Here is a 25,064-nt window from a genome sequence, read left to right as displayed (position 1 = left end):
CTTTATTTACAATGAGTTGTTTTTACACCTGTGCAAGGAAGAGGTGTAAAGAAAAGAAGCTAATGTGGAGACTGTAAATGCGATAGGTGAAATGTATTGTATTTTGTTGTTATTTCAATATTGTTATTAAAACTGTGGAAGTCATTAACCATCATGGAAGCTGCAAGAAATGGCCGTGTTGCTCTGGTTTCTGGAAACTTCCATTGAGTGAATTTGCAAGGGTACTTTAGGAAAGTTGGGGGGTACTGTAATACAGTAAGTGTTACAGCAGGAGATGCTGCTTCATTATATTTCGGCATGAAAACCTGTTTATGGTAAGGCACATATCAGTGGACGAGAACAAAGATGCACTGCTAGTGGAGCGAGAGTGACATACTGTAGATGACTGCTGAAATGTTTGAAGAGTTTAGGCACCTCATGACATATATAATTGCTATGTGACCTGAGGCGCTGCTGGAATTCTATCCAAGATCACTGGAAAATCCATGCTGAGTAAGAAGATTATCCGTTTTGAGAAATCTATTGCCTGTGTAAAATGTCTTAAGTCCCTGGGCTCCTGTTACCGGTTACAATGTAATGTACCCTTGATATCAATAAACTTTAAATGTAAGGTGATGTTACTACCGACATGTATATGTGTGATTATGGAACCGTTCATGCACATATTATACTAGGATTTTTTTATAGGGGTATTTTATGTGGAGTTGATTGCCTTTACTTTTGTATTAGAGAATATCAACAGTTGCCACTCTTTCATATGTACAGTGTACTGCAGTAAACCACTTTTTGGGTATGCACTTCCAATGGGCTCTTTTACATTTTCTGTACAGTGTCATCAAGTACATCTTGAAAATGAACAGAAACATCAGAATTATTAGGAAGAAATAAAACTCACCAATTACAGCAACGGTGTAACACTCTTTTCTGTAAATTGGGATTAAGGCTACAACCTAGCCCTTCACCTGCTTGGACATTTATTTTTTCGTTGTTTATGCTGTGCAAAGACTATTTTTAATCTTAAATCTCAACTTATAAGAAACATGTTTTGCAATAGAAATCTGGTTTGTGCGTGTTTGAAAGCATTTTGTGTGTTCTGGAAGCTGCCAGCAGTACAATATGTGAATGTGAGACAAAGTAATATTAGTGTATAGAGTCTGGTGCAGGACTAGCAGAACAAGTAATGTCAATGGTATTTTGGTGATGCCCACTGAGACGTGTGAAGCTGCTTTCAAATTAGTTGCTACTAAATTCTCGCTACAGATTTTCTACATGTATAGTTTTTTTTCTATATTGTATGTTTTGGTCACTTACATACAAACACAAACATATTTAAAGATCAGTTAAGGGCATATAAATTCTCAACTAACATCATTGTGCTGTCTTGTATTTACATTAGGCTACGGCGGCGTACACATGTCTGCTTAAGAAAGACAGTGATACCCTTGTCATAGCCTTTTGGGCTTCAGTCAGTCAGATGCAATTGTGTGCTAAAGCATCACCCAGGGTCTTCTAACAGAAAGAAGTACTGTAGAAACTGTATAGCAGGCTGCAGTACAGTAGAGAAAGACCCATGTGAAGAATTAAATAAGGCATAACAAAGTTGTGGCAGAAATAAATTCTGTACATGAACCTTGAAAATGAGAGATCTGTTATAAATTAGAGGCCAAAGTAACTGCCTGGAGTGTTCTATTGTATTCACGCAAAATAGATAAAGTGAGATACAGTAGACTTTAGGAATATATGATTTGCCATATGTACAGAATAATTTAGCTATTTCTCTCTTAGATAAAGTAAAAAAATGAACACAAAAAAGTAAGTCAGCAGAATATGGGGTGAATGAGTCAACTGCATTTAAAAACATGTAGAGCTTGGAGTTTATGTACATATATTTTTATCTATATAGCACCAAGAAAATGTCCACTGTGGGGAGCCTTATACAGTATGTTATTAGATTTTCATACCTAATGTCCCAACGTTTATATAGTATAGAATATTCCTTCCAAATCAAGGGAAGATAAAAACAAATTGACTTGCACTCGCTTTAAGAAACAAATAAAGATAGCAGTATAAATAGTATTACACTTATCTGAATCCAGTTTGCATTTCGTTATATATTGCAGGGTCTGATGGTATTTTTGCCACTGCCCTCCATTACTGCAGATATAGAATGCAGGTATCCCCCTCCTTCATGCTACAAAATTGCTTTTCCTGTATGTCGATGTATCTCCATATAGAATCAGTTGCTGTGCATTAGCATCTGTATCCTGTGTAAGTAGTGTCTGATAGAATTAAAAGGACTGTAGAATTCGATCAACGACCCATATACTGCTCTGAAGATAGCACCAACCATATATACAGCACTTTATAATACAATAAGTGCAACAAACATAAAATCAGATAATAGGATAGGATATTCATGCCACGGAGAGCTTACGATCTAAATGGAATGATAGCAGACTTACAGTCAGCTGGTGAAGGAGTAAGTACAATAGATGGCAGTGAATGACCACAATGGTTGGTAAGTGCAACTGTGGACATGGGGCAGTAGCACGAGTTCAGGATATTGAAAGGCTTACGTTTGACCCTAAAGGTAGGGAGACAATGTGCTTGGCATATACTGAGTGTGAGGGAGTTCCACAGGTAAGGTGTGAGGAGAGAAAATGATTTAAGGTGAGAAACTGTAGTCAGGTGGAATAGATGGAAAGGAGAGAGTTATGAGTTGAGCGCAGGAGACGAGCATTGTGAAATATCAAAGCTGTATATAGTGAGGAACAGACACGTGATGAGACTTGAAGGTTAGAAAGAGAACTTTATGGGAAGCTAGGAGAGGGATTTAAGGAAAAGAAAAGCAGACACTCATCTTAGAAAAAGTGAAAGAATTCTATCTGCAGAATTTTGGGATAACTTGCATTCAATACCTGTTAGTATTAGGTTATAATAATCCAAACAGAGAAGATAAGGGCATTATAGTTTTAACAGTGGACTACTGAAGAAAGGGCAGATATTGGCAATGTTAGGGAAGAAGTAACAATTTATAGCCAGAGCATGAATGGGAATGCGGAGAGAGTCAAATGTCACTAAGACAATGTGCTCTGGTGACAGGATAGGTAGTAGTTCTAATTACTCTGATGGAGAAAGTGGTTATTCTGCCAGGTTTAGGAGGAAGTATGAGGAGCTTAGCTCAGTATTATTTCCAAAGTGAACCTTTCCAGGCTGGTGTGCATAGTTACATAGTTACATAATGTAGTCACACAGTAGAGGAGGTTGAAAAACCAACGAATATTACATTTCGATGACAGATACTTACCCTATATTTGTATTTCCAGTATTTTGATCCAAAGAAAGGTAAACAAAAACAAAAAACCTGTGATACACTATCCAATGATATTGGTAGGATAGGGTAAGGTAAAAAAAAAAAATCTTCTCCTTCCTGACTCAAATAATGGCAATCAAATTTCTCCATGTTTACGTATTCGGTATATCTTCGTATACATTTCCTTTCTAAAAAGATGTCCAACCTTTTTTTGAATTTATTTATTTTCACAGTCTTCATGGGTAATGACTTCCACATTTTAACTGCCCTTAATGTAAAGAATACTTTGTTGCTATTGAAATTTCCTTTCCTCTAAACTTATGGAATGACCCGGTGTCGTTTGTACTGCCTGTGGGATGAATAGCCTCTTTTATAATGTAAATACATTTAATTTAACTAGCTTCAGATCATGTCAAATTTTCCATCCCCTTTATTTATTTGGTGGCTCTTCTCTGCACTTTTTCCAGTTTCATAAAGTCTTTTTTTTTTTTTTTTGGCGTGGTGCCCAAAACTGTACTCCATATGCAAGGTGTGGTCTTACTAATGCTTTATGCAGAATGTAAGGAATATAGCAGAAATTGTTGCATTTTTAATCAATCGGGTACACAAGAGGTTAATGATGGTTACAAACTAAGGGCTCCTTTGAAATTCCAGCTTCAAATGACGCCACGAATGTCACCAATGGGACGTTGCACAGCAGTGTGTTGCTGTGGAAATGCGTCATCATGACATCATTTGACGTTGCAACGTCAAGTTGCCATGGCAATGAGACGCTGTGTGACATCACATTGGGGATGTCTGCAGCGTCATTTGATGCTGGGAATCAAAAGGAGCAGGAGGGGGTGACAGGGAGGAGGCAGCCGGTATAGGCAAGTACTGTACTTCCGCTTAGGTCCGATAGGCCAGAGAGCACGGCAACATTATATGGAGGTAGAAATTTTTGCCGCCCCAAAATTTTGTCGCCTTAGACCCAGGCCTTATTGGGCCTAATGTGAAATCTGATACTGGAAATACAGTTAGGAATTATTTTATATATTGAGTCCAAGTCTAAATGACAAAAGAAAACTGTCTTGGGACTGATTGATGAAAATTGGTGGTTCGAGGAAACATCCAGTAAGTATGTTTTTAGTGGGCTTCAACGAACCAGGTTTTAGAATAAAAACCCTGTAGCTGGGATTATGAATCAGAATTCAACAGAGTTGTGTTGTGGGGATTAGGCCAGTGATTTCTCATCTTTTCATACTCCAGTAACCTCTCTGAAGAACCTGATACATGTACAGTACTAACGTACAGTATAGGCAATTCTGATTGTTTATCTTTTATTTTATGAAACTGTCTGCACTTTTATACTGTATGTTTCTTCTAGTAATCTTTTTCTGTCTTTTTCTTTTGCTTAAGCACTTTACTTTTTGTAAATAACATCTAAACTTTAATAAGTAATCCTTTGGGATCTGATTGCACACTTTGTATAGAGTAATACAGTACACATTTTCGGATACATTTTGCTTAAACAGATTTGTGTGTGTTAAGTGCATAGGTTTTCATTATAAACATGGACGATAAAACTGCAAATGTCAGATTTTATATTTTTTTGGTGGTGTCGGCAGTAGATTAAATATAGATATTGTGATAGAGTGAGGTTAGACATTATTCATTCGAGGTACCTATGTGCAGGTGAAGGTGAGTAAGCAAGTTTAGCTGTATGTACTTGTGAAAGGTTGCGTCCCAGCCTTTGTTTAAAGAAGCAGCAGCATCAGACCCTGGGAAGAATGGAAGAGGCTTTTGCTGTTCTCTGAACCTTCTTTTTATTAGGTATTCCACATTCAGGTGTACTACAACCAGTTCTCCCAGCGTGATGTCTCCATACAGAGAGTAGCCAGCAATATCTGCATTAGAAAGTTTGCATCCTGTCACTGAAGTTCCACAGACATCCTCATATCACATAGCAGCAACAAGGAGTTCAGAAAGAGACAACCTCATATCACATAGCAGCAACAAGGAGTGCAGAAAAGACAACCTCATATCACACAGCAGCAGCAACAACAGCAGAGCCCCCAGGAAAAGAAAACCTCTCCCTTTTTATTACTGGTTAATTTGAACCAATAAAATAGGGGACACAAAATGATTGTGTACCAAGGAGAATTCACTTAAATGCACACCTCTCTATTACATAAAATGTAACCTTTATTATTATTATTTACTTAAAACATATATTATCGAGTGTTCATGTAATTGTAATAAAAATATATTAAACAGAGCAGGGACAATCCCTGAGATATATATTGCCACTCATATGCTTAATTAGCAAGTGAATTCTCCTTGGTACACAATCATTTTGTGTCCCCTATTTTACTGATTCACTTTCAGTTCACAGTTTGCACCCACTTATAATTATCGTATGACTGTTTAAAGTTAATTAGCAAGATTTAAGTTGCTCACTCCCTATCCCCCCTGTTTTCTGTATTCATTTGGACCAAACCAAATAAAGTAAACCACACAGGGGAGTTGTCTCCCAAAACTTACACAATTTGCAAACATAATACACTTCACACAACATACAATTTTCTATAGCAAGCCCCAAAAAACAGTACCTTTTACAAACATCCCATGCATGTTTTTACTCTGCAAAATAAATGACATTCAGTATCACTTACTTTAATTCCCCCCCCCCCCCCCCATACCATGGTATAATCCACCCTGGATGGTATGCAGGAAGGAAACGCCCTTTTCCTTTTTAACAGAGACTGCCCATGGCTGTGTAACATCAAACTGTGTTTAACACCAACCAGACCTGTATTGTACTGACTGACCTCAGGACACCACATTAAAGGTTAGTAAAGTTTCAGATAAAGGAAACAACAAAAAAAGATCGCTGGGCCCAGCAAAAAAAGACAGAAATAAAAAGAAAGAAAGAAAAGTGGTGCACTTGATGCCAGAAAGCAAACATGCATTTAACTTCCACAATAGTGCAAGCAGCCCTGTCACAGTACTGTATTAACCCTGGTCACATATATAAGCCACATGCTCACGCGTGTGCTGTTCATGACAAATGGTATATTGGGACAGATTGAGGGGAGATAGTATTCATTTGAGGGACCCTGCATGGTGAAGATTGGATCAGGTAGATTGCTGTGTGTATTAACCTTTGTCGCATATACAAGTCACGTGCTCACAGGTGTGCCATAGGTGACACAGAGGTATAATTATGCTTACTTCCCTTCCCTCCCTTCACCATTTAATGCAAGATGCAAATATTTTGCACCCCCCCCAGCTTACTATCACAGCAAAACACACTAGTAACAGTAATGGTCTTTCTAGGGATATTTGGAGGGGTTAAGATGATAGGTAAGCCGCTAAATGTCAAAAGCTAATTGTTTTTATCCTGCTAATGTATGAAGTTATTAATATAAAATATTTACTTAATATGTACATTTTTGAGGGACAGGTGACATGGATTGCTGCCTTAATTTGGGGACAGAACGTTTTTAGGTGATATAAGTATCAAATTAATATTAGTATGGAGAAAATAAGACCTGCTACATCATTGTATTGTATATTTTATGACAAAGCTAAATGATGAATGTAATCTTTTTATAGTCTGTAAGACATACCATTAATTGACAAAAATATAGCAACTTTGTTATATGAAACTATTGATTTGTGAGGCAAAATAAAACATTGGACATTAATCAATTAACCTCCCAGCTTCTTTGGCTTAATTTCTACTTGCAGGCCACCCTTCAGCATTTGAATTCTGCTACAAAGTCGCCTTCAGTTATTGGCCCTTTTGAGACGGAAACATTGATTTTCTTATTATGTTTTTGTGTGTGCATATTTACAGGTGAGCCCCACCCCAGGGTGCATACGTGCACTAATGAAGATGTTGTACTGCCCTTATTGTCGTGGACTACCCACTGTGAAACCCTGCAACAACTATTGCCTCAATGTGATGAAAGGCTGCCTGGCAAATCAGGCTGATCTGGATATCGAGTGGAATCTCTTTATAGGTAAGCAGATTGTTATTGGCAATATAACGGTTGTTAGCAATTGCTGGGTTAACTTCTGCAAGGATGCCTACATTTGTTTGAACATAAGAACATATATTATGATGATGCTGGAGTGTAAAGAATAAAGTATTGACCAGTGTTATGAGGTAGATGTCTTGTTTAAACTTTAATTACATATGTTAAGTTGCATCTCACTGACACTAAAAGTTTAGAAACATGGTCTGGCACATGAATTTTAGTTGTTTAACTGTAATAGTAAATAAGTAAAATATTTGTAAAGTTGCATTGTTGTTAAACAATAGTAAGACTACTACTAAACAAATAGGCAGGAGCATTTGAGATGCTATTCAGCTTGTCTTGTTTATTAAAGAACATTGTAAGGGCATACTATTTAAGGTATGCTGTATATTTGATGCAAATTGTGAGGTTTTATTAAAATGTTTATTTTTCAATAACAATGCTACAGTATATTTTATGTAGAGTTACGTATATTCTAGTGTAAGTTAAAATGGAATTTGAGATTATATAGCCTTGAACTCAAGATGCTGTTGTGAGCATTACAAAACGATCATTGGAACAGAGGTATACTATTGAAGCTATAACATTGCATGATCCTTGGGTATAGACGGTAAAAATGTGTTGTTGTAATCAGTCAGTATGTCTGAAAAGATTTTGGAAGAAAATATTGGTTGTAAAAAAATTTACTATGATATTTTAATATTGATTTTCCTAGAAATGGAATAGAAGGCTATTTCAGGTCTGTCTAAGACATATGAAATATCTTGTGCTGGTCCTATCTAGATATTTCTACATAACACCTAGAGCTAAGTCCAAAATGTAAACTCTGCAATCTAGTGCAATGAGAAGGCAGAAAACAGGCCTTATTCATTGGGCCTATATGTTTTTCCCCCCTTTTAGCAACTCTAATATATTGGGATTTTTACTATTGTTTATTTGTATGATGTGATATTAAGTATTTCTTAGAATTACTTCCAACCACCCTGATAAAGGGCTTTATCTGTGGAGGAGGATGGAGAGAAATACAGAGAGAGGACTACCAGCAGGTAAAGCTACAGGGACAGCAACCCTTAGAGGATATGTAACAGAAATTGTGCAATTTGCACCAAACACAGAGCATCTGCATCAATTTGCGAGCAGCGACAAATGTATCAATCTTTCAAATCTTCCTTCTTACTGAACATTTGACCCAGATCTAATACCACCTATGCACACATTCATTTAGTGCAAAGAAAGGAAAACTGCACCAATTAAATATGCAACATTTGATACATTTCAATATAATATTGCCCTGGCTATCTCTTTCCGTAACTTGTCCTACAGACACTCCCCAAAATGCTCATGGCCCAATTGGATAGAATTGGGGCAAGCTAAGGAGTAATGTGCCTTGATGCATTGACCCATTCATGCAGTGTTAAAATGAGGCAATTGTCTACAGTTTTGGAGCAATGTTCTTATTTATTAAGCTGCAAAATTGCAGGAAAACTGTCAGTTAAGTCATTGGAAGTCTTACCGTGATCTCACTCCCACTCGATATATCGCAGTTTAAGGAAAAATGTACATCCAATATGACAAATAATCTAATTAATTTCTATATGTTTTTCCTATCATAAGTAAGTACAGTATGGGTAATTCAGTTCAATGTTTTTAACCAAAACATATCCAGCTTGCAATAACGTCAAAGTAGACCCTTTCATACCTTTATACCTAAATACCTTAACATTTAAACATTTGTTGACTTTTTGCAAAATGACCATGTATGCTAATAGGAGGCACATGGTGTTGTACTAGAAGGATAGGAAGATATTTCACTGGTAATTCTGCTTCTAAGCACAGATACATGCCAGTTTATGGGATTACTGTGAGTCTCTTTTTACAGCACTACAGAGCAAAGAATGATTGTGAAAAAAGCACGAACACCTTTATCCTTAGTAATCACAGTGTGAGAGAAACTTGTGTCTAGACAGAAATCCCAACTGTTATTGAATATTCATGTACACATCAGATACATTTTCCGCTTACACCTGCCTACAATTTTATCTCTCCAAAAATAACACAAGATGCGTGATTTTTATTGTGAGGTATATGGGTTTGAATTTTGATTAGATTCCTTTTTTTTCTAATAACCAGCATGTGGTTATTTATTATTTATTTATCAAATGTTTTACCAGGAAGTAATATATTGAGAGTTACCTCTCATTTTCAAGTATGTCCTGTGCATAGAGTTAAAATGACAAATAAAACATGGTTACAAATACAGTTGCATAAGTGAACAGGATATGCATTATACTGTATACAAGACATTGCATGTACAGTTAGAGATAATATATATTATAGACGTATGTAGCAGTTACAGAATAGGTTAAAATGTGAGAAAGCTTTAGTATTGAAATAAATTATACTGGTGGTGGCTGTGAAAGTCTCCGGTAGATTGTTTCAGTTCTGGGGTGCACGGTAAGAGAAGGAGGAGCGGCCAGATACCTTGCTGAACCTTGGGACAATGAACAGTCTTTTGGAGTCAGATCTCAGATGATAAGTGTTGCATGTGGCGGAGGTGAGGAGCTTGTTCAGATAGACGGGAAGCTTGCCCAGAAAGAATTTGAAGACAAGACAGTAAAGATGAACTTTGCATTTAGACTCAAGTGATAAACAATCTTTTTCTTTAAGCATTTCGCAGTGATGAGTGTTGTAGTTGCATTGGAGAACAAAACGACATATTGAATTGTAGAGGATATCAAGTTTGCTAAGGTGGGTTTGTGGTGCCGAGCCGTATACTATGTCCCCATAGTCGATTATTGGCATTAGCATCTGCAGTACAATACACTTTCTGACCAGCAGACTTAGGGAGGATTTGTTCCTTTAAAGTACGCCATGTTTGGCATAGGTTTTGGATATCAGGGTATCAATGTGCATCCCGAAAGTTAAATGGGAGTCAAACCATATGCCCAAGTATTTGAAACTAGTAACAGGAGTTAGGGTAGTATTAGCGTTGGTTCTAATCTTTAACTCACTCATTGGAAGCTTTAAAAATTTAGCCTTGGTCCAAAATACCATTTTTACAGTCTTGTCAGTGTTTAAAAACAGTTTGTTTTGGGAAATCCAATTTTCAAGTCTCCAAAAGTCAGATTGAAGTATGTGTTCAAAGTCGGAGAGGCTAGGGCTGTGTGCATATAAGATTGTGTCATCTGAGTACATGTGTATTGAAGCTCCCTTGCAAACTGTAGGAAGATCATTGATGAACACTGAGAAGAGTAGGGGCCCCAGAACAGAGCCATAAGGGACACGCAGGTGATATCCAAGGGCTTGGAGTTAGAGCCTGAGATGGACACATGTTGAGATCTACCTCATAGGTAGGAATGAAACCAGTTTAAAGCATGCTTCCCTATTCCAGAACACTGGAGTTTAAGCAATATAACATGATCAACAGTACCAAAAGCATTTGCACAATCTAGGAATATTGCACCTGTGAGATGTCCCCATTCCACTCTGGATTTCATTGCAAGTCTGTAGCTGGGTAGTTACCCTGGAGTGTTTGGGGTGAAAGCCAGATTGGAATTGGCTAGGGAAATTTGTCTTGTTATAGTAATTGCTTAATTGGGAGTGAACATATTTTACCATGACTTTGGATAGAAATAGGAGAAGAGAGATTGGCCTGTAGTTTGAGACAGTGTTTTTGTCCCCACTTTTGAAGATTGGGACAACTCTGGCAGTTTTCCAGGTCTTAGGGATATGGCCTGCAGACAGGATAGAGTTGACTATGGAAGCAATTGGTTTGACAATGGCTGAGGCACCAAGTCTTAGGAACCTAGATTGTAGTAAGTCAGGTCCGCATTGGCTGCTTAGTTTTAGTTTGAGGTGCGCTGGTGTTATCTCCTCTTAGGATATTGGGACAAATTGAAAATTGTGAGCAATGTCGGGAGAGGATTGGGCTATAGGGGTACTCTCGGAATGAGGTTTATGTTTGTGGTTTGGGTTGCATTTCGCTAATAAGTTAGTAGCACATCCCACAAAGTAATCATTTAATGCATTTGCAATGTCAGTGGGATTTTTCAGAGTAATGCCCTCCTTAGTGATATTACTTGGTTGCTGATCGCTAGAAGGCTGGAATATATTGTTGATAACTTTCCAGGAGTTAGCTGGGTTTGATGCATTCTGGTGAAGATTCTCAGAGTAATATTGTGCTTTTGTGTGTCTTGTTTGCCTTGTGCACATATTCCACAGGCATCTGTAGTGATTAAGATCCTTGGTAGTGCCAGTTACTTTGTAGTTTTTCCACAAGGCATTCCTGAAATGGTAGAGTGCTATAAGGTCAGTTGTAACCCACGGAAGGTGGGCCCCCCACTTATTCTGCTTAGTGGAGCATGGGTATCGCAGAGTTTTAAGAACTCGGATTGGAAATAGTCGAGTGCAGAATCAGGGTCGGGAATTAAGTCGATTCTGATCCAAGGGCAGCTGGTAAGGTCTGCAAGAAACTGTTGTGGGTTAACGTTTCTAAATGTTCTAGTGAGGAGAACTTTAGGGCTTGATTTGGGGTGGTTTCATTTTCCTTACACAGTACACTATTGCATGGTCATTGAAAATGTCAGGAAGGATGCCAGAGGATTGGATTCTGCTGGCATTTGAGGAGAGAATACAGTCTAGCAAGGAATGGTTCCCTGCACTAGAAAGAGTGGATGCCTTTGGCCACTATGAACTAATAATGCATCATTTAAATATGTTCATATCTGTCTGTGCTTTCAGTTCCATAGGGATTCACTGTACTGGAGTTCTTTGCAGTCCTTCCTGTTTCTCTTTTTTACAGAAGGGGTTTGTGACGGTAAAGGGGTAACCAGGCTCTTAATAAAGTCAAGTCCTATTTGGTTACCTCTGATCCAAATATTTGGGTTCAAGAGTGTCAGCTCTTGAGCCCAGTGACTGTAACTGCATAACCTGTACTTTGCGGTAATAAAGAATGTTTGTGTTTTTACCTTTCCAGGGATGCTAGCGAGCAGCGATTGCTAGGGTATGAGTTTCAAGAGGGATTATGCAGAGAAATTGTTGTCAGAATGTGCCTAGGTAGTTAGGGTCCAGAGTTGTCAGTTCCTCTAAAAATGTACCAAAGAATCATGCTTGGTTCTCGGATATATGTAGGCAAATTGTCCTGGCAATATCTCCCCTTGAAAACGCTTGAGCGACTCATCACTAGGGTTCTCTGCTTCAGCACAGCCCTGAAAGGTAAATGGGGCAAAGGGATGTAAAGTGTCCCTGTAACTACGAGGGTTCCGTAGGTTAAGGGGGGGGATACCCAGTTAATGCTAAGGTAGCACAAAACCTGTATTAGGGTTCATGGGCACTCCAACCATAATTATAAGGTTGTCTTACAGTCCAATCCAAGTCTCTGAGATAGTGTATGGGGAATAAAGGCTAGTAGAAAATAAAGTGCAACTTTCTATTCCCCATACCCACAGATTTAGGAGATATACAAGTATATTTTTATTAACAGTTTGTTTAATATACTGTTGTGCACGGTAAATGAGTTAGGACTTTCAGAACCAATGGTTGACAGGCTACCAGGGCTACCATGTTTGTTGCCTGTAATTCTGCAGGACATCGAAGATGAAAGGCACCAAGGGATAACAGGTGTGTGAGGACCATTTGGGTAACGGCGAAAGGCTCAAGTACCCACGTCCTGGGATGAATGGCTGTTGTCCGGGCTGCAATTTACCTCACCAGACTTGGAGGAGTCTAACCAAGTGGGTGGCATCTGAATAGCAAGGGACTAAGGTGGCAAACTTGCGCATGTCCGTTGGCAGATTCAGATTCCCCACTTACTTGGCTTTCCAGATTAGCATTGCTCTGATTGGCTGTTGAGAAAGTAAGTTACCACGCTCTGATTGGCTGTAATATTTTGTGAATGAACTCCGAGTTACTATAAGAAACCCCAAAGTCAATCACCGGTAATATTCTGAGTGCCAGAAGTTGGAGGGGGACTTTTTGAAAGTGCTCTTGCACAAATAGCAGAACACCAACCAGAAAAGTCTATCCGGAAAATATTCTAAGTCCAGCTTTTTGCAACCAAATCCTCAGAAAGGAACCTGGTGGGCGTGGTTGGGATTTCAAGACGATTTTAGTTCCAGGATGTTTGGAGCTAGAGTATGTCCCGGTCAAAGAAAAAAAACTCTGTTTTAGAGTGCACAGCAAGAAAGTCTAGTTTTTCAACCCAGTCCCCAAGTAAGTGAGTCTTTTCACCTGTCTGTATGCCTATTTCTGTGAATAAATCTCAATTTCTCAATTTATTTCATTATCTGGTTCAATATTTGATACTGGTAAAAGGTGTAGAATAAACCTGGTCTCCCGTGACAGGCTTGTCCTAGGATTCTGTTTAGTTTGTTATGGACTATATCCAAAAATCATTGCTAAATCAAGGATCACAATGTGGTGTTACCTAAAACAGTAATGAGTGTTATGTTCCCCAAGGTTAGTGTGTATCCTCAAAGCCTATTATATGCAAAACAACTACCATTCTAGCTCAATAGTATAGGTTTAACTTCACGTTATTGTAGAACAACACTGTGTTATCTCCCAATAACAAGATGTTATGTATTTCTTGGTGTTAATCAAAACTGGAAATCTGAAATAGGACTTTAACCAAGTGATGCTATTCTATGTCAAATTGCCTGTAATTGTGGGGGCGGATTCAGGCCTCTGCTTCAATAATCTTAAATACCTTCCTGCTTCTCATCTCCCTCTTCATTGTCCTCTACCCTCCACCATATTTAATAATCTCTACTCTACGGTGGGCCTTCTTTCAGGCATTACCTTTATGTATACCCTGGCCAAAGTTTGTTCCCATTGTATAATTACACCTCAGTCTGCAGGAGGCCACACACACACACAATCTTAGTTAAATCTTACCTATCCAGACACAGTTAAAGCCCTATTCCATGGTGTGGATGGGAGTAATGCCAAGTTTAAGTATGACCTAACATGTAACATTAAGTCCCAGAGTAGTCTAAATATTACATTAAGTAAAGTTAATGTCAAGGGAGCTTTGTGGTTCAGGGCCTAACTTTTTAGAACAATAGGGATTTTAAAAGGAAATGGCTATGCTCCAAAATCCATACTTTTAACAATAAGGGGTAGAAAGATAATAAAAGTCAGATAAATCTCAACAGTGCAGTTTGAGGTGACACCACCTAGTAAATCCTTCCACAGCAATTCTCCAGTACTGTTATTTCAACTCAAACAGAATATTAAATACAGCAAAATAATAATAAGAGATTGAGGATTAGTTTCGTAGGTTGTGTTGCATTTTGCATTTAATTGATAGGTATAAAAGTCAATGCTGCAGTAATTATAAATAATCCAGAAGTCAGTATTCATATTATACAGTATGTATTATTATAACAAAGAATGAAAGCTGCAGAATACTTAAAAGAAAAAGATACAATATTGATATTGTTGTTTATCAATGGTAAGCAACTAATAAATATTTTTATGAAATCCCACATAACTAAATATGTAGGTTAAATGCCTTCTCTAAAATCTTAATTTTAGTTACACACATTTTAAAATGCTGTCTAATTTATTAATTATTGGCCGTTACAATAAATTAAAATAAATTAGCCATGTAACTACTTTTTCTATAATCTCCAAAATTTGTAAAAAAAAAAAATTAGATATGTTTATTAGATTTGAAAACATATTAGCAAAAAGATCAATTACAGAATTACATATTCCTATTTAAAAAAATTGGTTGATAGACTATCCTGAGCTTATACTGTATGTTTTGTGTTCACAAGGGCATCATTTTACAGGTAAGATGCACATTGACTCAGCTAGAGAGACACAGGCATACAGATACAGTACTTACATAGACATACACAAAATGTGATCTCCTCCAAACATATAGACAGACCAACACAAAGGCAATTCTCATACTCAGTCTTTCTACACATATAACTTCTTTAGTGCAAGTGACCTTTAAATTAGTACTCAATTACTGAACTGGTAATGACCCCCATACACACAGTCACAAACACATAAGTCAGACAAATCAACCTGTAACTAGCAAAGGAATTTGGCTCACAAATTGTGCTTCATGCTCTTGCTAATCAAAGCTGTTGCTCCCCTCGCCATCAACCCAAGCCCCTTCTTCTATAATGTGTATTGAGTAACCCTTATTTTCCCTATTTTACTGAATCATTTGATTAAGTACATATATTACTGCAAAGTGCTTCTTGAATAGGAGTGTACAGCTCTTTTCGGTATAATTCTGCTCTTTATTGGTCCTATGGTATTTGACCCACTGCTGTACTATAGCTGTTAGCTGAGGGTGAAAGGCAGTCAGGTGTCCTCACCATGGGTGCCACCTGACACCTTTTCCTGCTGGCAGCAACCACCGCTTCCCACTCTCTTTTGCAGCTGCAGGGGGCCTAAGTACTATTGTAGGTGCATCCCCACTTGGCCACCGCTGTCCTGGGAATGACTGCTGCTTTTGAGTCTAGTTTAGTCTTTGAGTTTAGTGGTCCACTAAACTCCATCCTCTTCCATATTCTCTGAACTGGATTAGCCTCATTTTATCCTTTGGAATGCTGGACTCTGCACTCTAGGACTTTCCATACAACAGCTGCTCTGAGGCACCAAGCTAAGTTTGGACTGCCTTCTCTGTAAATGATAGAATGTTCTGTTACTGTAGGTATACCTTCATCCTTATTTTACTGCTACTATCTGTACAGTATGTTAACCCTTTTTGGTACTGTATGTACTGTACTATTATTTTTCCAATTATACCAGCTCTCTTGCCTAGCTGATTATTAGCTCTGGTGCCCCGGCAGCTTCCCACTTCATTTATTTCCTTTTTATGACTTTTGACCGCTGTATATTTTTTATTCTTAAGGTGTTTTGTTCATTATAAAGGTTGGCTTCCCAAGTGTACTGTGGAAATTCTGAAGCTACTGGCTTATGTAGGAGGCCACATCACCCCCTGCAACTACTGTGTATTTTTTATAGTTGTCACAACTCTTTTGAAAGTTGTAAAGGTCCTAGTACAAGATGAAATATCCTGTAGAGAGAGAAGGCAGAACCGCAGACAACAGAGGTTTAAGCAGTCCTCTAGGGTGTGCTAATTAGCAGGCCAAGGTGGTGACATGTTACCTTTATGGCTCTGAGGCCCTAGATGCTATCCTGACAGTGAAGTCTTTGTAAAGACTAATATTTCATGGATGTTAGGTGACATACTGCATACATTTTCTCTGAAATCAGCAATACTTTGTACTGTAAAACAACCCATTGAAATCATAAATAAATAGCTTCTTTGTATAGAATATAGCAAATAATTTTGTAGATCCTTACAAGTGGCATGATGTCATAAAACCAGATATCATAACAGTTGTTTTCTTCCCTTACATAAATTCCTCAAAGTGAGAATACTGCATAATTTTACAGTGAGCCATCAGGAAGAGAAATTAAGGGTAATAAAAGAGAGACAGAGGGGGTAATGTATAAGTGCAATTTTTTAGTAAAATTAATAAAAATTGCATCTTTTTCATATTGCGTACATTTTTCAAGGTCTGTTCTCCAAGTTTTCCACCATGGACAGAGAGGAACTACATGACGTGCAGATTATAATTAGAGATGGGAAAGCCTTCAGTATCTGAATCCCATCCGCTGATTTCCGGACTTGTCCTGTCAAATTTGATCGAATTACTTCATTGAAAGGAGGCCCCGATTCTTTAAAATTCGCTGTTGGGTCGGCCGCATGGATTTAACTTGAATCCGAATACATTGGTATTTATGTACTCTTCCTTCCATAATAATTCTGTTTGACGAATTCAGATTCCATTTGACTGATTCAGATTTTGTTTGACGGATTCGGGTTCAGAATCCGTTGGACAGATTTTAAGTAATAGGAAAAATACAGAATCTGCCTTTTTGAGACTGATCCATGGAATTCCGTGGATGAAAATAACTTGCCGATCCGTGGTGGATTCGATTCCGTTTAATATTTCACCAATCTCTAGTTATGAGATGTATAAAACTCTGTTTCCAAACATCACATTTTATATTGTATTTGTGTAAAAAAAAAAAAAATGTGCTATGTCTGAAGTGACAAACTTTTTTGGCTAGCAATTAACATCAAATGTAATTAACACTATTTCACAGACATAGCAGACATTATTACCCCCCTTAACATAAACTAACATGTAATTACATGTTAAATATCATGGGAGTAAAGACAAATTCAAGCCCATTGTCAATAACTGTATGTTTTAGTTTTGCCTCATACTAGACTGGAAATCCAGCAAAAACAGCAGTCTGTTCCTCAAATATTCTGTAAATGGTAATCTCAAATTATGTTTTTCACAGAAATACTATATGTAAAGGAAATTAATTGTTGAAGCACATCTGTGAAATGAATTTAAATAGATGGAGAGAACGCTCTGGGAGAAGCAGACATGACCTTAGGTCGAGGCCCATTACCTCTTCAGTTGGGTTGAAAAAGGGGTCTTTAACAATGGCCAGTGCTAATTCTGAGCCAGTTACCAGTTTTATAATGAATGCTCACTGTGTAGGTAAACAAATTTAGAGGCTAATTGCTTCCTTAAGGAAAAAGTTGGTGTTGGATGCGCAGCAAGAGATTCTACAGAAAAGGGTGATGATTGCAGTGATCCCAGAATGAATGATGATCTGACTAAACAGCTACCCAATTAGGAAAGCAGCAAAACTGTTTGGGAGCGGTTTCAGTATGGGTTATGGATCCCCTTTGTAAATTGCGATTAGATGTCAAGGCAGAAAAACATGAAATCAATTAGGAATTATTTTGGGATTATAAGGCTAAAGATAGAGAAGGAGATTTCCCTGAGCAGCATTCTGTTTCCTGGTGCACCCATGTTGCTATAATCATCTCCTTGCCAGAAACCTGGAAGTCTTGTGCCTACCAACGGGGTGTTCGGTATCGTGTTTCTGTCTGAAACATTTACCAGCTTTTTTAGAGTGGGTGGTCAAGCAAATGGTGCAGGCTGAAGGAGTTAGCCTCTACTTGGATGACTTCCTTTGTCTGCATCCAAAAGGGTCAGATGTTTGTGGCAGCTGACTCACCAAATTCTTGCAGATAGCCTTGGAATTTGGGGTTACACCAGCAGTGGGGAAAATGGAGGGTACAACCTTGGTGAGTAGCTTCTTGGGGATTGAGAGATATTCCATAATGATGAGTACATATTGCCCCAGGGAAAGCTCAGGGCAATTATGAGCATGCTGGAGTAATTTATGTCATTTAAAAAAGCTAAGTTTAGGCAATAACAGTCACCTAGTTTTTCTAGTAAGTGTGATTGTGATGGTAAGGGATAAACAGTCTTCATAATAAAGGTGAAGCCAGACTGGTTACACCTGAAAACCATGGGTCCCTGGCAGCTAAGTAGCACCATAAGCAAGGGACAATGTAATATCTGTATATCATGCAATGTTGTCACGGAGACCAGGTTTATTAACACCTTTTAATACTTAGATTGTAAGCTCCTCGGAGCAGGGACTCCTTCCTTAATGTTACTTTTACAGTATGTCTGAAGCACTTATTCCCATGATGTGTTATTTATATTTGTTATTTATATGACATGTATTACTACTGTGAAGCGCTATGTACATTTTATGGCGCTATACAAATAAAGACATACATACATACAATACCAGGATCATTGATTGAGCAAAGCAAGGAGGTAAAATAAATTGCAATTTATTTCAGCAAAAGACACAATGTAACACAATTTACAGGGGTAACACACTTACTGGGAACGGGGCTAACGAATAAATCAATCCTCTAAACAAAAGTCACAAAATTGACCGCTGTAGGAGCCCTTTTCCTTGACCGGTAGATACTCACGAAAGTCCAGAAACTGTTTTCGGCATGCAATGCCAGCCGCGACCGCTACATTCTCAAAAGCAGGACTTTTTTGAGTTGAAAATCCTTGAAGCCGGTTCGCGTCTATTTAGTACAGAGCATCTTTGAATTTGCCGCTGTTGGTGTGGCGCTTAGAATCTGAGCTCCTCACTGGCTGCAAGTCCACTTATTGGTTTCAGGGTCTCCTTCACCAACATCTACAGGCTATCAGAGTGTGGGAATGCTCCTGCCAGCCAATCACCGATTTGCCGGTATTGTAAAGCCAGGAAGGCACCTTTTTTCAGTCTGTAAAGGGGCATGCACCAACCTGGCACCTCTGCCTCTTTGCATACTGAGCCCACCCACTGTCCAGGCTCCACAGAGTCTGGGCTCTGGTAAAGGGTGTCCGGATAGCCCTCTGTTAGCCCAGGATGTGGGTACTCAAGCAGAACACAGTACCCCTCCTGTTCTAACATCTTGGCATCCCTGAGGCTTTCAAGTCGACCCATAGGCACCAAGCTTGGTAGCCACTTGATCACTCGGAATCCATGACTTTGAAATCCTACAGTTCATTTATAGGTTATCAGTACATTTCCCTATTAAATTTAACTCTTTATATAAAATGTACTGTGTCCTGTCTTTTGTGTGATGAAATGTATAAGTTCCTATTCTGAAGTCAGGGATGGAGTGAGAGTATAACTTGCCTACACTCACTAGCCTCATTCTTGGCACACTTTAGGCTCCGTCCTCGCTAGCGCTGAGCGGGCGGTGCTTGCCACTTTTACTTATATATATTTATATATGTAAGTCCACGCTCATGCGGTGCGTCGTGTGCAGGCACGCACGCACACCCGCACACCCGCACTTGCGTAAAAAAATAATTACTTTTCTAGCGCACTCAACTTGACCACAATGCCCCCCTCCCGCGCACGTTTGCGAAATAGCAAGGACACTGCTCTCAAGCATGAACGCGGTCAGCGCTAGTGCGGCCACAGCCTTAGAAATGAATAAATAAATCCTGCTCAGCTTTATCACATTGATTAACACACATATTCCCAGATAGCTCAAACTCCTACATTCACCACATCATGAATATATATTTATGCCAAAATGAGTGCTACTGAGCGTGGCAAATGTATACAACAGAAGACAGGGGTGCCCAATGCTACATCAAATTGACAAAACATATATGGTAATGAGTATAAATACTTGAATAATAATAGTAATTACTTGTTTTTTTAGTTAAACCCTTTGGCCAAAGCGTCGTAAGCCTGCATACCAAACGTCAAGGTAAACCAAAAATGCAGGTCCTAACACTTAAACTGTGAACCATTCCTGTTACCTCTGTATGAGGGGGAAGGAACTGCAGTGAGTCCTGTCCATTCAGCAAGTTGCCAGAACCTCCCAAGTTAAAAAGGTGGGGAGGGGCGAGCACTGGGGGGAATTTTTTTCTCAAAAGGTGGGGAGGGGCGAGCTCGCCCCTCCCCACCTTTGTAACTTGGGAGGTTCTGGCAACTTGCTGAATGGACAAGACTCACTGCAGTTCCTTCCCCTCATACAGAGGTAACAGGAAGGATTCACAGTTTTAGTGTTAGAACCTGGAGAAAAATCCACGAGGGAAACAACGGAGCACAGCAGGAGAAGGAGGGGGCTAGACACCGATGTAAGAATAAAAGTCCTTTATTCCATGATAAACATCATGGTGTGGGATCAGTAAAAAGCTTAGGCGTTTCGGGCCATCGTCCTTTGTCAAAGAGAATATTTTACAAACTGTGTCTGCCACAGCTGATATAGGCGTCCCCCCACCTCAGCTGATCTATGACGTGTAAGCCCAATGGCGCGAAATCGCCGTGCTACAATTTGATTGGCTCAAAGAGAGAACCAATGAAATAAATGAACTAGATGCTACACGCTCGAGTCGGGGGGTAGACCAAATCAGCTGCACAACAACTGTGTGTCACAAGGATCAACACAGTGAAGAAACATATTCCATAACCAAGCGTAAAAACAAAACTAAAACAAACACTAGAATAAATTAAAAGAAAGCAGTCTTATAGAATGATCTGGCGAGGTAAAGGATATATATGAATAAAGATACTTATTAATATTAATAAGATAGTATAGAAAAATTATCTTATCATAGTATCCATATACAAAGTTGTCTACAGGAATATGTCCATAACAGTATATATGGACTAAAGACCCTTGGAATACATTGATAGGGAACAAACAGAAACAATAACAGTAACCATAAATGAATAAAATATAATAACAAATAAATAAATAGAGTATGAATATCATATAATAATGCTGAAAAGAACAATAATATTAGTATCAACAACAATAATATGTTAATACAAAACAGATAAGAATAAATTGAGACCAAAAAGAAAAACAAAATTAAGACTCAAAAAATAATTATTTTAGGAAATGTTGGTGTTAGGACTTGCATTTTTGGTTTACCTTGACGGTTGGTATGCAGGCTTACGACGCTTTGGCCAAAGGGTCTAACTAAAAAACCAAGTAATTACTATTATTATTCAAGTATTTAAACTTTATACTCATTACCATATATGTTTTGTCAATTTGATGTAGCATTGGGCACCCTTGTCTTCAGCTTTATCACATAGCTGGTGCCCCCCGTGTAACCCTATACCAGGCTCAGGGTACCTGGGCATGTATCTGGGTACCCCTCCTTTTACTATGGACCCCCTGTTATACTAGGGACCCCCTGGATGGCTGCAGGTATGCATTAACCCCTTCATGCCCATTTACCTTGTCTGGAAGATGCTGCAGCAAGTATCCTGGCGGGGTCGTAATAGCGCTTTCAGAGTCAGAGGACCAGGTAGCTGGGAGGGATTTCCTGGTCAGGGTAAGCCTTACAAAGCAGGCGCCCTGCACCTATTTGAGGCTAGTTTTTAACCCCAGACCACAAGTAAGTGTGTATTCTTCTGTGTAATGTGTTCCATGTATGTGTCTGCGGATTTTATCAGAATAAACCCAATTTTATTCCTCTACTGTGTTCTGCCTAGTGAATGATCCTGGTTAAAAGGTGTTAAAGCTCCTGGTCTCCTGTGACAGTGATGCAAGTGGGGGTGGTATTTTCAAGACTTCTGGCAGTAGCTACAACAGGTATCCGGTATCCATGTTACATAATCCAGTTGACATCTGTTGTTCGGGAGGACTTTGGGATTGAGCTGGAATTTTTTGCCATCCTACCATAACAAAATTCTATGGAGAAAATGGGAAATGAATAACAGTGAACTCCTCATGTGGCTCAGTCTGTGCATTCTGGCCATAAGGGTACATACACATGGTATGGCCAGCTACTTGAACCTCTACTAAATAAAAACTTTCAGTTCTTAGAGCTTTTTTTTTTTTATGTTAAAGGCTAAGGGAGGTTTTTAGAGTTGGGGGAAGAATTCCTGTGTTCCTTGAGTCACTGGCTATTTGTCCCTCTGTGCATCCCTTTATTATTTTAGTGATTTAATTTGAGCATTTTATATGAGCATTTGTTTGTATATGAGCATTTGTTTGTTTTAAAAAAGAAAACAAGAGAAAGCTTTAAATAAAGGAAAATGTGTGAAAGGACTTTTTAAATATAGCCCTGTCTGGCTTGGGCTATCTGTCTGCCAAGTTCCTGGCAGTAATCCCTGGAAAGGGCAGGTTGCCAGGAGTAATCATGGGTTTTCCCCACACTCCTGCAGCTCAGTGAGTCACAGAGAAGGTAGGTAATCAGGTCTGGTGTCCAATCAGAGGCAAGGGTCTGGTTCTTACTGGATCTGTAATTAAAGGGCTGAACTTCCTGAATTTAGCAGTTGCCTCTACCGTGAGAGAGGCTGGTGTACCCGAGTACAGTGTGCAGGGCTCTGTACACTGTGTGCCCTCCGTTAGGGGAGTGGTGGGAGACTGTTCCCCTTACTCCACCAGGGAGTAAGGGAAGAGCTAGGACTGCTCCTGGTGCCCTCTGGCTTGGAGTGTAGTCCAGGGACATTCTGAGGGTGTAGGCCCTAGTTCTGCTGAGTGACTGCTGTGCTTTGTGCATAGTGAATAAAGAGATCATGTTTACTATACTTCTGTCCTGAGATTGAAATCTATTGGGAAGAAGGAGAAAGACTCTCAAACAGCGATTTCTCCCCTTATCCTTTGGGACTGCAAGAGATAGAGGCGCAGTCACTGTGTGTAAGAATTCATATATGCCCCAGAAGCCTGTCCTGTTGTTATCCCCTACCATCAGGGAGACTCAGGGCTACTGTTTATCAGCAGGTATGCACCACACTACTCCAAGTGACCAGCATAGTTTTCCCCATAATAGACCCTATCTGCGATATGGTGGGGGAAGCAGGGTTACATAAACAAAAAAGAAATATTAAAAAAAAAAGAAAAAAGGATGTTTATGTACATGCATAACCATTGATTAAAAAAGAGAAATGACAAAAAAATGTACAGCTTTGTTTATTTTAAACCAAATTTTGGTGTTGTCTTATTGTCACAGCTGCAGCAGATAGTTCTTTGGGTTACGAAACCCCATCATATGTGGGTCTGGAAATTCTGAAAACCTGATTTGGCCTGTGGTACATTAAGGCCACTGGGCAGTGGCCGTGAATATTAATGGATGGAAAATGCTGAGACCAGATTGCTGGGCAGTTCCTGGTTGGCGTTTGTTGCCACTGTGGTGCGCAGGTTTTTTGGCATTGTATTTAAATACATTCAAAATCCTATGGGTCTTTTTTGTGTGTCTTTTTTAAATGAATCATTGGTGGTAGTATTACTGTATAAACTTACTAGTTCCCCCTCTCCCCCACTCTTTATACCCTTATTAATGAGTTTAAATGTATTAAGCTTACATTCATAATCTGTGTTTTTTTTTAATACACCAGTTGTGTAGTATTAGATACAGTGGCGGCCGAGCTGAGTCTTCAGCGGCCGCCACCGCAATGTGCGGGCAGACGCGGCTGATTTTTTTTTCCCGCCGCGTGCCGCGCGTCACTGATGTGCTGTCACATGTGCCAGGGTGAGTGCGCGCGTGGCGCGCGTTCCCAGGGTTCCCCGAAGGTGGGGGCGGGGTAAGGGGGGCTGTGGGAAGCACAGGGAGACCCGGAGAAGCAGGGCAGAGCAGAGGCAGAGGTCGCGAGGGGAGGGGAACGAGGGGAAGGATGCGGGGAAGATGCAGCTGGCGCGCGGCCAAGTTCGGCGCCAGCCCGAAAACAGCTGCGGGACAAGACGGGTAAGTGTGAGACTGAAGCTGTCCGCAGCAGTACTTACTGCATTTTTTTATTTCCTTCTCACCCACTCTTTATGTCCCTTTTAATTTGTTTTAATGTATTAACCTTCCTTGCATTGCCATAGCAACCATTTACAAAGGTACAGCACTTCCTCTTTTGAACTAGGCAATCATATAATAAACCGGGGGGAAGCCGGATATTTGCCAATTGATCACGGGAGAATGGATTGATCGACAGCTTACATAATTACATTTCCTTAAAGCTAGGCAACGGTGGCATTTACTAAATTTAAAAAAAGCAACAAGAAAAATGCAACTGTATTGCCACGTTAAGGGATATATCTGTCAGGGTGGAGACTAAGTAGTCATTTTGTTTTTTAATCTTGTCATTTAATCAAAACTGTAAGGATTTGACCTCCAGCCAGGTGTCAAGTGTTTTTTCTCCTTAAGCTTTTCTATCATATATTGAGTGGTGAGAGAAATACTCGAGGGCTCTAAGGTTAGGCCATGAAAATTATTTTCTATGTATGGTATTATTTGAACAATGCAAGAACTGAATATAGCCCAAATGTATTTTTTACACACATACAATAGTATTGATTACTATAACATTCATGATTAAATTAAAAACTCCAAAAATGAATATAT

At 39.2% G+C, this 25,064-nt stretch overlaps 1 protein-coding gene across 4 annotated transcripts in view; it reads left to right on the top strand.

Annotated features, from left to right (window-relative positions):
- Nucleotides 1-25,064, top strand: part of GPC6 (glypican 6) — a 1,577,578-nt gene that overhangs the window by 1,081,345 nt on the left and 471,169 nt on the right. For all 4 annotated transcript variants that reach the window (XM_075590866.1, XM_075590865.1, XM_075590869.1 and 1 more), the window contains one exon: nucleotides 7,155-7,320. In XM_075590866.1, the coding sequence (XP_075446981.1) occupies nucleotides 7,155-7,320 (166 nt within the window). The remainder of the gene's footprint in view (nucleotides 1-7,154; nucleotides 7,321-25,064) is intronic.

Source organism: Ascaphus truei, chromosome 3, assembly GCF_040206685.1.
Source record: "Ascaphus truei isolate aAscTru1 chromosome 3, aAscTru1.hap1, whole genome shotgun sequence".
NCBI classification, from domain to species: domain Eukaryota; kingdom Metazoa; phylum Chordata; class Amphibia; order Anura; family Ascaphidae; genus Ascaphus; species Ascaphus truei.
The sequence above is the reverse complement of the archived record's forward strand: the minus strand, read 5'-3'. Positions and strand labels throughout refer to the sequence as shown.